This window comes from Carassius gibelio, chromosome A2, assembly GCF_023724105.1.
Source record: "Carassius gibelio isolate Cgi1373 ecotype wild population from Czech Republic chromosome A2, carGib1.2-hapl.c, whole genome shotgun sequence".
Taxonomy (NCBI): domain Eukaryota; kingdom Metazoa; phylum Chordata; class Actinopteri; order Cypriniformes; family Cyprinidae; genus Carassius; species Carassius gibelio.
In genome coordinates, this window is record NC_068372.1 from 14,258,941 (window position 1) to 14,273,548 (window position 14,608).

The window sequence follows — 14,608 nt, forward strand, 5'->3', positions numbered from 1 at the left end:
ATAATGACACAGTTACCTCAATCATAACCAGATGACAATAAACAACAAATAATTACCATCAAATAAGCCAATATAAGATAAAATTGGACAGTGCAAAATAGTAGGCTACTAGGTATTCAACATGAAAAAAAAACAATCTCAATTCTAATGTCTAAAAAATATTTTTTTTATTGACAACGAAGAAAGGAAAGAAAAAAATAGAGAGCAAAGTCTAACTTTCCCTCTCCCTTCTTGATCTTGTTCATGATTTAGACCTTTGAAAAAAGCCCATTCCATCAGAGAAAAAGACTTTCCCGCTGACTTTTCTCAGAGGAACTAAAAAGAGCCTGGTGATTGTTATAGGGATGTGAGTGAAGAACTGAACGTACAAGACTTTTCAGAATCGAGTTCAGTTGAATGATCACCACACCAGGGGCCAGTTGCATAAAAGGTTTAGACTAGTCTTACAAGTTAGTCATACATTTTTTTTCTTTAAAACTGGTCATCATTTTTTTTAATTCAGTTAAATAAAAGCATAGATTAGTCTTACTTGACTCCTAAAATAAGACTGATTACTCCTTGGTTAACAGCTAGCTGGTCAAACTCATCCTTAAGACAAGTTTATGAAACTGCCCCCAGACCTTTGACTTAAGGTCGAAAAATCTGCGATTTTAGCCATTGCGTTTGAAGAGCATCTTACCTCAGTAGCAAACTGCTGCAGCCCACCAATATTGATGGGGCCTTCCTCAGAGGCGTAGAGGTTGCAGCCCCCCACACACAGATCAGAGGTGGGACACACCATGCCACAGGTCAAACCTAGAGGGTTATCAGAAAGGATTGCCTTGGCAGCACCATAGTAGTTCTAGAAGACAAAACAGAGTCAACAATAAAAATGGACTCAAGCAGTGATTTGGAGATTTTACATGGCCGAATAAAGCCACATGTAAGTGATGTGTTTAACTAACTGACAAATATACTCTACAAAGGATTATAAGATTATCACTTAATCTAACATCAATAAACTGTGTTTGGTGTAGCTGCTGAGCAACCAAGTTCAAATATTCTGATAGGTGTTACCTTGTTGGAAATGCTGGTGATGAAAGACTTGATATCCAAATTGGTGGGACAGCTTTTCTGGCAAGGAGCATCTGCACATTTCAGGCATCTGTGAAAAATCTAAATCATTTAAATGTTCTAAACTTGTGCTTGAAGAAGATTTAATCCATTGCTTTAATAGAATAGTCCAACCCAAAAATTGTATTTGATGAAAATGTATCAATACATTACTGGCTCACCAATAGATCCTCTGCAGTGAATGGGTGCCGTCAGAATGACAGTTCAAACTGCTTATGCAGTCCACCAATTAATGTCTTGTGAAGTGAAAAGTTGTGTGTTTTAAATATAAATACATCATTCATGTAATTAATATAAGTCCTTATATATTTGTATGGGTAGCCTGTTTGGTCTGTAGAGTATATGATGTAGTTGTGCATGTACTGCATGTCTATGGCAGTTCTGTCAGTTTCGTTTCTGCCACCATCTTCTACAAATAATAAATGCGTGTGCATGAATGTAAGTCCATCTTTATATTTACCTGTTATATTGTGATTTATAAATACACTTTAATGTCAAAACTGTATTTCCGGTACTTGTTGTTTGAGTTCATATCATGTGCAATGTGGCTGGAGGTGAACGATGTGCCGTGAAATTCACTTGTAAATGTTTAATGCCATTTGCATTGTTCTATGCAATATTAACGTGCATATATATGATGTAAACTGAGGTGAATCTTTATTTATTGTATGTAGACAGATTCTAATTTAACTAATTTGTTTATTCTAGATCAAACCACGCCTAACTGCTACAAATAATAACAATTGTAAACGCCGACATCTGTTATCCTAATGATACATGACTAATGTGGATTGCCACACCTCCTGAAGAGATATAAACAGTTAAATGATCTTGTCGTGCTACTTGTCGGAGTTCCATAGTGGAGAAGCATTCTGCCTAACCTTCAGAGAATAGAGTCCTTTATGATTAAAGCATTTTCAAATCATCACTTCTGGCCAAAATACCAATCCGTAATACATAATAACACTTGCTCCAATTAAAACGTCAATGTTGTCCTCTCACATCAAATATTTCTCCCCTGATTCAGTTGCAATCACTTTTTTCACTGAAGAAAGCAATATTAAAGGGATAGTTGACCCAAAAATGAAAATTATGTCATTAATAACTCACCCTCATGTTTATCTGAAAATCGTACGGACGAGATGATATACGACACGATTTTACAACCTGCGAATTCCAAAAGCACTCGCACGAAGTTGATAGACGCGTTCGACTTGAAGCACCGCTGCGCACACAGAAGGATCACTGTATGACATTAAGTACCGCGAGAGTGATAAGAGAGCACACATATCCATTCGAATTGCTCTCGCGGTACTTGTGATACAGGTGATCATTCTGTGCAGCGCTGCTTCAAGTGGAATGCGCCTAATATAACTGCTCTCCCTCTCTCATAACTGCATATAAAATATTGATACGAGCCGTGACTGTTTCCTTCACGTACAGGTTATTTTTCATCAATAGGAAACCGGGAGGTTTGGTTACCCTGTGTGTGTGTTCTTGTATATGGTTTATAAATATCTGAAATAGGTATTAAAATGTAAACATGGTTTGTTAGGACAGTTCCTGTGCCCTCCTAAACCAAATGGCTTTAAAAATACTATACGGTGTTTAATAGAAATTCTAAACATGCATTTTCCGTGATGGTTAGAGGTAGTGTATGGGGATATACAGTCTAGAATACCATTACATTTATGGAGAGTCCCTGTAAACTACATATGCGTGTGTGAGAGAGAGAGCAAGAGAGAACTAAAAAGGCATTGGAATACGTTGCTAGAAACATCACACAGCGCTCGCTGTTCCTGTCATGGGGCGGTCACACTGCACTTTTCTCTCCATTGACTTCTATTTATACGCATGCGAATGCGTCAGACCGGAAACACAAGCTCATGCGGAAAATTTCGCATTTCGCTGCGTTCCAAAGTTCAAGTTTGGTGAACTCTGACCTGCGAATTCGCATCACGTGAAGATGTGGGACCAGTAGAAGAACGATACATCACTGCGTGACCTCTCTGTACAGAAATTAAAAAATGAAAGAAGCGCTATATAACTTTAGCTGTAGCGCAGCGTCCTATTTTATATAATACATATTTAAAAGATTATAAAAAATAAAATAAAGTATCTGCATGGTTTGTAGTGTCAACCGGAACAGATGATACATTTGAATGTGGATGTTTTATAATTTTTTATTGCTTAGGGTGTATATATTTATATAGAGAGAGATACAGTACAGAGAGTACAATATAATAAGACGTTTTCGACGCCGTCGCAAAAGACACAGTACAAGCACATATTAATCCATGTTGTGATAATTGAGGAAAGACCGTTTTATTGCTCCCGCCCATATTCGCAGCGGTGTCCGAAATAATTTTGCACGTTTAAAGTCTAGTGTGACCGCGCCTTCAGACTTCAGCGAGATTATACTCCTGATCAATTATCCACATTCGCTGTGGCGCTGCCGTCTTTGCTTTCTTCTTCTGTGGTTTTCCTAGTTCGTGATTGGCCAACTTCAGATAAATCAACAAACCGGCTCGTTCAACCGCACAAATGGCATGAATTCAAACCAATATCTCACAAACTTTTTAGACATGTTTAAAAATGATCGGGAGGTCGGGAAGTGCTCGTAAGCCACTCTGCTCGGCTCGTAATGCATCGCAAATGATACGAGACACGACCATACGAGAATACGCGATTTCCACACGATTGAAAAAAATCGCATGCGAACTCGTACGCCTTTACAGGTTTGGAACAACATGAGGGTAAGTTATTAATGACATAATTTTGCATATTGGGCGAACTGACCCTTTAAGCATAGAGGAATAGTTTGAATTTAAAAACGTGTTAATGATGAATTTTTATATTAAAAACATGCAGCTTTTTAATTCACAAGACATTAATTGATCAGCTGGAGTCATGATGTTTTTTTTTTTGTTTTTTTTTTAGCTGTTTTTCTGATATCACCCATTCCCTACAGAGGATTCTGCAAGTGATGCTATGCTACATTTCTCCAAATCTTTTCTGATCAAGAAACAAACTCGTTTACAACTTAAAAGCCTGAGAGTACTTTAATCAAAACTTAATTTTTAGATGAACTATTCCTTTAAAGAAAAACCCACACATTTATATACAAAAGAAAAAAAACCTAAGTTAAATATACTATTGACACTGCTGACAATGAGCAGCAGTAGATAATGGTTTGCCCTTTGTATGGTTCGAAAAAGGAGAGCTGAAAATAAATGACTTGTTTTATCCTAGACATGTCTCTGCACTGATTGTTGTGAAGACTGATACCTCTTATAAATACTGCTGACTTCATAATGACCAGGGAACTCCATATTGGTAGATAACAACATGCTTGCTTTAAATTATACATGGGATAATTTGGCTCTAGCCAATTAAATATTCATGGAGGAACAAAATGCATGCTGTATATTCCATCAAAAATAGCAAACAGAACAGCTTTGCATATACTGTAGTTAAGGTCCCTGTTACCATAAAATTCCAGTTGAAATCTAGAGCGAAAATATGATGTGTTTGACACACGAGGTGCAATAATCATAGGTCACTTTTCTGTGACACATACGGTACATCTATAAAAATGGTTTGGCTTATGATGACCTGTCACTTAAAGTGTAAAATATCTGACTGACTGGAAGCTAATGCATTTAAATAAATGTCAATAGAAAAGACTACATTCATTAAAGAGTTTTGTGTGTATCAGGGATGCATGCATCTAAAACAAAAGGCTCACAACAAAATCTTGGCTTAAACCTGCAATCAATCAAACTGGCTTACAATAAGAGTTGGGAATTGTTAAGAATTCCTAAAACGTTTTGTTTCCATTACCTTAATGATCTGATTAGCAATACTTTTAATTATTGTAAGGAATAAATATCTGGAAATAGAAATTCTCATTTCATCACCAAATTATGAGTTCATTTTAATCAAAATACCCCAACCTCACACACACACACACACACACACATATACTGTAAGCTTTTGTTTCACTAAAAAGAACCTGCTCAAAGTAGTCATTTGTTAAGGAATTGGACTACACTGGTTTCACTGTGTGTTTTTTTATTCATTAAAAATAATTGGTTCATAAGATTATTTTGTTTAGTAATCAGACTTCACCATCGGTGCTGTATGTTTTTGAGTGTCATTTGTTTGTGATTCAGTCTACACAGGCTGCATTGTAGGTTTTTTATTCATTGAAAAGAACTGGTTCATTAAAATATTTTGTTCAGGATTCAGACTGCACTGGTTGTGCTTTGTGTTGCGGGTTCTCTAAAAAGAACCACCTCATAAGAGTCATTTGTTCTGCAATCTGAATACACTGCTGCATGCTGTTCAGTAATGGTGTTGCAAAACCAGAATGATAGCTTGTAAAAATGTGGTAGGCATTTGTACAAGATAGAAAGGCAGATTTCCAAAGTCTCCTTACGTTTAAAATCATACTTAATTGACATAACGAAAGCAACTTATTTGTAGCATGGGACATTGAAGACAAACATATAGAGTCAATGCTAGACTGCTTGAGAAATGAAAAGTTTAAGCCTTAAATGTAATTCAGTCAAATTAATATGAATTTGAAGTTTCAAGGGCTGAATAATTGCAGTTTGCTCATTAACGGAGTCAGCTTCTGTGGGATGCAGCTGAGATTTGATAGATGCTGCACGGTGTTGCTATTGGGATTTTTACATTATTTAAGAATGGAGGCCATGGGGATTCTCAAGGATATCAGTTATGACATTATCTGACAACATTTATGCCCCAAAATATTTGCTAGTGCCTAAGAATGCAACAGTTCAGTTTGCTTTTGGCTGATGTAAAATAACTCATTTATCCATGTACAGTACGTACCTCCTTAGCACTGCACCCAGTGCTGCGCTGGAGGTGGCGTTCACATTTTCAATAGTAAATTGGGCGTTTTTCTGTTGTATGAACGCAGTAGAAGCAATAAGCTCTGACCCCTGCACTCTTGAATTCAGCACCTTGTTTCATTATTTATTTGTGTGTTACCTGGTCTTAGCACCTGTAGATAAATGAGCCACAATGGGAGGTCAGACTAAACATGACCTCTGCAATAAGAATTCTGCTCCAGTACTATGTCAGTGGTAATACTCCATGTCGCTATAGTGTCAAAGTGATGTATACTCATTTCATTTGACAGAAGTCGTATCTGACTGATGTTGAGGAAATATATGTTCTTGTCATATGCGCATGTGGAGTGCAGTGCGGAATCTTTCACTGTTAATGATCCTCAACTGAGAATCCCATCAATAATCCTAATGAACCTGATTAAGTAGCACTGTCTGCACTTAGCACAGCTGGATGGAATATACAAAATACATAAAGTGATAAGGGACTGTATTTATTTCCGTTACCTCTGACCAAGTTGCACACTGATGTATATCTATAAGCATATGCTTGAAGGGAACATGTTATTCTGAAGAGTCTTGCATGCTGAAGTTTATGTTGATGACTAAATTTATTTATTGATCACTGAAGTACAAACAGTCTTGTTTTCATTTCAGAAATCTAGTCACTGTCTTGGTCTGTACACAGTAGCTGCATACGAAGGTTTTCTATCAACCCCATAAGCCTCACATAAGCCTGACCTACAGTATACTTTTCCCCGTTTTTTTTTTTTACAGAAAGAGGTTAAAACAGATCCTGTAAAAAACATATTCCTGTGACACTTCAGTGTACATTCTCAGGAATGCCTGAGGAAAACATGCAAAAAAAATTAGAAAACAATAATAATAATTGTAAAACATTTTATTTGGATGGATAAGGATTGGAAACAGGGTTATTATTGTTAAATATAACTAATATTATAAATAAATATATTTTTGTTAGATGCTGTAGGTGCATTTTGAATTCAACTTGTATTTTATCAAATTACATTTCTATTTTAATGAATTGTATCCAGCAATAAACAACGTGTAAACTACAGCTGCAAGATTCTGGATAAATTTAGAATCCTTTTTTATATATACGCCTATAAATTGGAGATTACGATTCTCTCGATTAAAAATAAATAAATAAATAAATAAATAAATGAAACAAATTAAATGAAGGAGTCAGTGTCTAAATTCATAAAGACCTGTTTCTCAATTAGAATCTTTTGAATGAACGATTCAGTGATAAATACTTTTTTAAAGTTCATGAGGACAAAACCATCATCCAAAACAAACCATGGCTAACAGTCAGATTCAGCCGTTTATTTATGATCCAGAATCAGATCCCGAGGCTGAAACTGAACAAGAGCAGCAGCAGCAACGACTCGCTCAGAGCGGGGCTCGAACCCGGGTCTCCGGCATGGGAGGCAGACGCACTAACAAGGAGGCAGAGATATTTGAAGCAGTTTTACTCACCGCCTGCGGTTCCAACACACGATCGTGACCCTTTTTCGTTGGGATTGCATCATCCTTAAGAAATAAACGATATGCAAATCCGTCGTCAAACTGGGCCTTGTTTGTAAAACAAGCATCTTCGAAATGCAGGGAACAAACACAAACACTTGCACAACTCCGTTGATGCTCTGTAAAAATAAACTCCGTCCACTGGTCCCTTAATGCGGTTTTTTCTTTGGTAATCTGTGCAGGGTTGTCTTGCCCTGGCAACCAAAAACACACTCCTTTTGTGACATTTTGCGACGCTCTCGCTCTGATCAGTGAAGTCTGTTGTGCTCTCAGTGCTGTGCTATAAGGGAGCGCGCGCTCTTCCGGCAGACGTGTCCTCAGGACCCATAAAAGGAAATTCCGCTCCATCTAACGTCACACAGCGCCATACTCGAAAAAAACTTTCCGAAACTTGTGGCAAACCGGAAGGAGTATTTTTGGAACATAAATACTCCTTCAAACTTAATTTTTGTGTAAAGTGTAAAAAACTCAGTATGCATGAAATAGCATTTCACCCCCCCTTTAATATATATTACTGCTAAAATAACACTGCAAAACACACTGACAACCAGATCTTTCCCTCTAGCTATAATTGTTAAATAATTTGTGAATCAATAGATCACCACAATTTGCATAATAAAAGTAACAATAACACCAATAAATGTGTGCACCACAATAAACAGAACCACTAATCTTATTGAATTTTACAGATAAAATACAGTGTGGTCTGAGAACACTAGTGAAAACTGTTTTGCATTTTTCTAATTAAGTACTTTTTTTCCATTATAAATTACATTATAAGCATAACAATTTGTGAAAAGTTGAATTGGAAAATGTATTAAAATCTCCCATTTTGACTTGCCTCCACAAGTTTGTTTAAAAATTTTCTCCAGCATGAACTCAGAATGTTCCAACAAGGATCCTGAAGGAACATCCGACTGTCTGTCTGATTAAATGTCTAGATTTTTTTTTATTATTATTATTAATCTGAATTTAATGATTTAATTTAATCCTTTTGTGAATTGTGAGGTTTAAGTTAAAGTTTACAACCCAGATTTTTTTATTGTGGTCTCTTTTGGACTGGCATGCTTGTTCTGGTGCAATAACACATGGCACGTGCATTAGTGCAACAAAACATGATACAATGTTAGCTCATTTTAAAACCAACGTGGGCATTAGCGAATGCTGTCAAATCACCTCCTGCCTCCCACCACTACCAACTGAATTCCAAATGCTCTTCTGTAGAGATTGTGAATATATCACATGTGTGTGGGAAGTCAACTTGGAGAGATACTCATCAAAATCCTCAATTGTGAGTACATGTGACTTGTGGGGACCGAGTCATAATGAGGACCCTAGAGAGGTGCCAGACTTCTCAGAGAGGACACGAGGAAAGTGTCCTCTCACAGACTGGCTCTGTCATCTTAATTACTTAAACCATTTTAGATATATAACCAATTAAGCCAGGCTCCGAATCAAAGAGGCCTCCTTTCAAACTAGGTGCCGGGACAGCTGGGATGAGAGGATGGTTTTAATGATCAATCCACCTTTATATACTGTGGTGCCTGTGTCAAAGAAAATACATGGGAAAAAAGAGGGCTTCTATTAGGAGTGTGGTGGAACAGGGAATAATAAGAGGAGTTACTCCTTATTAGAGCTCATCATTGTAACAACGCAACATGTTACTTGACTTCAGTCATCTGACATCTGTGAAATCAGTTTTTGACAGCAGACTCTAAAGGCAGCTGTCGGCTTTGAGACCTTCACTTTCATTCATAAATGTATCATATGAAGTCAATTTTACCTTTAAGCACTTTTAATAATGAAATAAAATAAATTAGCAATTCCATTAGTAAATTATGAGGTAATTTCAAAACTAAATACATTTCTAATTTAAATTAATTTATAAAGATAATTGTAATAATAAGTTAAATAAAACACTTTTTGTTAAAGATGTGTTTACATATAGGTTAACTACTTGGTAAAAAAAAAAAAATCTAGCTGGCCTTTACTATAAATTAAACAACAATACGAATACAAACATAGTAGCATTTCATTCAAAAGTTTCGGTTTAACAAGATTTTTTTTTTTTTTTCATTGTTGATTTTTATAGAATTATGTTTGGCCTTTTTGCCTTTATTTAGATAGGAGAGGAGAGAGGAACAGTATCAGGGATCAGGAAAAGTACACAAGCTGGGATGCCCAAAGTACAAAAGGATTCAAATCAAACATCTGTGGGACAAAAGTGTGTTTCTAGTTTCCAGTATCTCTCTAGCACTCTTCCTTCTTCCAACTCTTTGTTTTCACTGCTGTTTTGTTTTTTATTCATGATCAGCAGATGCAATGCTGTACCCATGCATATTCGATGGCATGCAAAATTAACACACATTATTGAATTGAACTCATTATGTGGTCCTATGTCAGATGTTAGAAGACTGACGTCTGAAAAGCATATTTATTTTTGGCCCTTTTTGTCTTAGTTATTGAAATAGGACAGTAAGTTTGACAGGCAGTGAAGCTGGAAAGAGAGAGGAAAACAGGACCAGGAAAGGTCCACAGGCTGGGACTCGAACCTGGGATCTGCAAATATATGTACTCTAATGAACAAATGTGTATGTAAAAGTGAATCTCACAGCTGAACACTCTATGTGTTTGATTCACTAAAAAATATCTTACAGTCGTCCATTTAATAGGTGGACTACACTAGCTTTACTGTACATTTTTTATTCATGTGAGGCATATTTAAAAACAGATCTCAATTTCCAACCCTACTGATAGGACCCATAAGATGGGGTTTGGGCAGGCCATTGTAGGATGTATCACAAGCAGTTAAAATTATATGATTATTTTAAGTGAGAACAAAACAAAAAGTTCCACCTGCCTCCATGTACTGAAGATGTCAGAACCATGTCAGAAACTAGCTTTATCAACTAGAATTTTAATAGAAACGTCAATGTAGGTATTTTATAAACAATTCAATATGATGACTAAACTGCCATACCTCATAATACCTCCGGATGAAACATCACAATATTCTTTAGTCATTATCTAATTTATTCTGAAATCAAAGTGGATTCATACTGTGAGTGCTTGGAGTGCTTATGATTTCACTGACATGAAGATAAGCCATCAAAATACAGTTAGTTGAGCTATAGTGCAACATCTTTGATTATAGTTTTGAGGTATGAAAGAGTAGTATTTTAGTAACTTTGCTTCACTATGTGAACCAATCTGTTGTCTTTAATGAGGAGTCAACTTTCTGGCTGTTTTGTGTCACTGGGAATCCAGACCCGGGGAATCTAGATCCTTTATGCCCAACAAACAGGCCAAATAAGCCAGCTGCCTCCTGTGATGAGCACCAGAACAGTGCACTGCTTTGACTTTCATGTTCAGCATTATTAGAAGTTATAAAACCTAAATCTTTTATTAAATCTGCCAACCAGCACTGCAGGGAAGTCTCATTTAGAGAAGGATTAAAATCAACCTCTGCAGGACAAAAGTGTGTATTAATGTTTCCAATATCTCTAGCACTCTTCTCCCAACTCTTGGTTTTCACTGCGTTTTTTATTTATTTTTTATTCATGATCAACAGATGCAATGCTGTGCTCATGCATATTCGATGCCTTGCAGAATTAAGACATATTGTTCAAATGAACTCATTATGTGGTGCTATTTCAGTATACATTTGAATAGATCATTATGTTTAGAAGACAGATGTCCGAAAAGCAGATAGACGGTTAAAGATCTGACTAACTTTACCTTTATCTTAATTAACCTTTACCTTTATCTTAATATCCTTTGGATAACGTTAGGATAAAATTAGATCTCTATTTTTTCTTTTTCTTTTTGAGTAAATAAAACGCTGTACTTTATTATTATTACATTACTATAATTGTAGGGAGTGAAATTTAAGGTTAAAATTAATGTTCTATAACTTTATATAAGATAGAAAAGTAATATCGCGAGAACAGAGACCCGCAATTAGAATCGCGGGAGAGAATAGTCTGCATGCAGTTATGAGAAGTAGATAGATAGAGAGAGAGAGAAAGAGAGAGAGAGAGAGAGAAAGAGAGAGAGAGAGAGAGATGACGCACACTGCGTAATCAGATCTGGCTAATTCCTGATGTTCACCTCTTCATGTTTAATAAATCAAGTGTTATGATCTGACGAGCTCCCTGTCGGTGTCCTCCTTACAACAAAGCCAACGAGCTAGCGCACGGTAAGAACTGTGAAGCCTGCATATAGAAATGACGGTAGGCCTGCAACCTTTCTGAGAGTCCACTAATCTGCATAATTCAACACAGTTTGAACTTTGAACTATTTTGATGTTTTTTACATTTTTGGGAAGTTACATTTTTCATTTTCTGCACGACTAACATAAATGACTGATGGATTGTTTTCATCAAAAGATCCACATGTATGCAATGTTTGTTCTTCGGTGACTAACATGACTTGAAATGTATTGAGTTACAATTACTCAATGTAAACATGCTTGATTAGCCTACATGTAGAGTTACTACAAGTTACTAATAATTGCACAGTAAGTAATTACATAATCAATAGGCCTACATAGTTACTTTGCGCCTCTGCCATGCAGGACCCATGTATTCCCAGTTCAAACCCAACTTAGAACATAAATATGCCATGCAGGACCCATATATGTTGTTTTCAGTTCAAACCCATGGCCACTTGTCCCATAAATATGCCATGCAGGACCCATTTATGCATTACCATAAGTATGCCATTCAAGACCCATATATGCTTTCCCAGTTCAAACCCATAGCCACCTGGCCGAAACAAATTCTATGCAGGACCCATATATGCATTCCCAGTTCAAACCCATGGCCACATGGACCATAAATATGCCATTCCAGACCCATATATGCATTCCCAGTTCAAACCCATGCCCACTTGGCCCATAAATATGTATAAATATGCCCATGTAATCAGCTCATATGGGCTTCCTATGTGGGACTCGTACTACCAGTCAAAGCCCATGCCCACACAGTAACCATGGAACCCGTACTTAACCCATCTGGGCCCCACATGTCATTGCTGGCTGGGTATGAATGGATGGATGGATGGATAGACCGACCAATGACATTTTCCTGACACATTGCTCCAGCAAAGCCAAGAGTATCATGAAGGACCCCACCCCATAGTCTCTTTGAGCTCCTACCATCAGAAAAACAGTACTGGAGCAGCTCTGCCAGACTGCTCAACAGCTTTTTCCACCAGGCTGCCCTTAACTCAAATCACCCCGACCCCCTCTGAAACCCCACACAAACACCCTACTGTACCTCCTGAAATGGACCAACTCACCAGACAAAATCTGTCAGTAGGTTAGTTGTGTATATGTGTATACAGTTTTCACTTAAGTGTTGTATGTCTGTATTTATATAGCAACATGGTCCTTTGAGGCAAATCATTTTGTTCCACTTGTATGTCCACACATGTAGCGGAATGACAAAGCTCAACTCGACTTGAACTTGACTTGATCAGCAAATCAGAACAAATCAAAATGAATTCTGAAGCATCATGTGAGACTGAATACTGGATAAATAGCTGCTGAAAATTCAGCTTTGTCACCACAGGAATAAAATAGATCCCACTCCTGCTTGGCCAAACTCACTCCATAGGAGCGCCACCATTTCTGGGTGTAACCTTCATTCCACGGGCCTCAGCCCCTGTCTCGACAGGATGTCTGCTCCCTGATTAAAGTGACTAGGGATGTAGACTGCTCTGATTGAGAGTAGCTTTCCCTAAGCCCGCAGGAGGATCTGGTGCACCAGTCTGTAAAGGAGGCATGAGTGCAGAATCCCTGCCGATTGATGTAGGAGACTACCGATGTGTTGTCTGAGCTCAAAACACAGCCAACATCTCTAGGCAGTTTATGTGCCACATGAGATGATGGCCTTCTCAGCGATCTTGGGCAGAGTGGCCACTCATGACCACACATTGGTCGCAACTGCCAACACTCTCTGCCCCAGCTCTTATATACTGGTGAGGATGACATCCCAATACTGATCCGCCAACTGCTCCAACTGAGCTAGTATCAACCAATCGTCAATGTAGTTGAGTATGCAGAGACACAACGGAGCCAGAGCAGCATCCACACACTTGGTGAGAGTGACATGCTGAACAGCCCTACTTTATCCCCTGAAAGCAAACCTCAGGAACCACCTGTGTTGAGGACGGATGGATACATGGAAATATGTGTCCTTGATATCCTTTGTGACAAATCATACCTCAGACCTGATTTGAGATACAATCTATTTGATAGTGAGCATCTTGAAATGAAACTGTTTGATAGCGCGGTCCTACCTCCCTTTCATTCAGGTCTTTTAGCAGATCAGCCTGGAATGCCTGCAAAACCCCCATAGTGCACAGACTCTCACCGGCCTGACGTGCTACCGTATAAGCTTACCCCAAAAAGCTGGATGTCAGCCTTACTCAGAGGAAGACAGATGAAATGTCTTGCTCTCTTTCTGGGGGGAATTAACCGTGGGGCGGGCCTACGATCCCTGAGAGAGAGCCATCTTCTTTCTTCGAAGATGGCCAGGCTGGAGTGGAGCACACGGAGCGGAAGAAGCTCACAATCATGATAGTCAGTCCATTCGAGAGCTGACCATGCATGCTCCGCTCTCAAACAGATGACACACAAATCATGTGTATGCCCGCCTGAGATATAGAGTGGGCAGGGAGGACCACACACCTTGTAACGCCATCCGCTCCACAAAGATTTTGCATTTGACTTTGGTATATTTACTTTCTTTTTCTTTAATTTCCTATTTGATATTGACACAGTGCTTTGCTCACATTAGGAATGATAACATTTTGATAATTTCCATGATCGATCGCCGTTTAAATTAGCGATCAATTAATTGATTAATCGTTAACCTTAATGCAGCAAAATGCGTCTATTGCAGCCACACAGTCACCAGCATGACAGGATGTGCAAAAGCCACACACACACACATGCGTTCTCACTTGAATTAAAGGGGTTTTAGTCTCAATAAAATGCTAGTAGGATTATAAAATGAATAGCTGTGGTTATGATCACATGATAAAATGAAGAGAGTGTGCCATAC

At 37.9% G+C, this 14,608-nt stretch overlaps 1 protein-coding gene across 1 annotated transcript in view; it reads right to left on the reverse strand.

Moving 5' to 3' along the window:
* Positions 1-14,608, reverse strand: part of LOC128027277 (dihydropyrimidine dehydrogenase [NADP(+)]) — a 154,596-nt gene that overhangs the window by 102,026 nt on the left and 37,962 nt on the right. Inside the window, exons 4-5 of the mRNA XM_052614718.1 lie at positions 1,057-1,144; positions 680-841 (exon numbers count right to left, since the gene is read on the reverse strand). Coding sequence (XP_052470678.1) covers positions 680-841; positions 1,057-1,144 — 250 coding nt within the window. The remainder of the gene's footprint in view (positions 1-679; positions 842-1,056; positions 1,145-14,608) is intronic.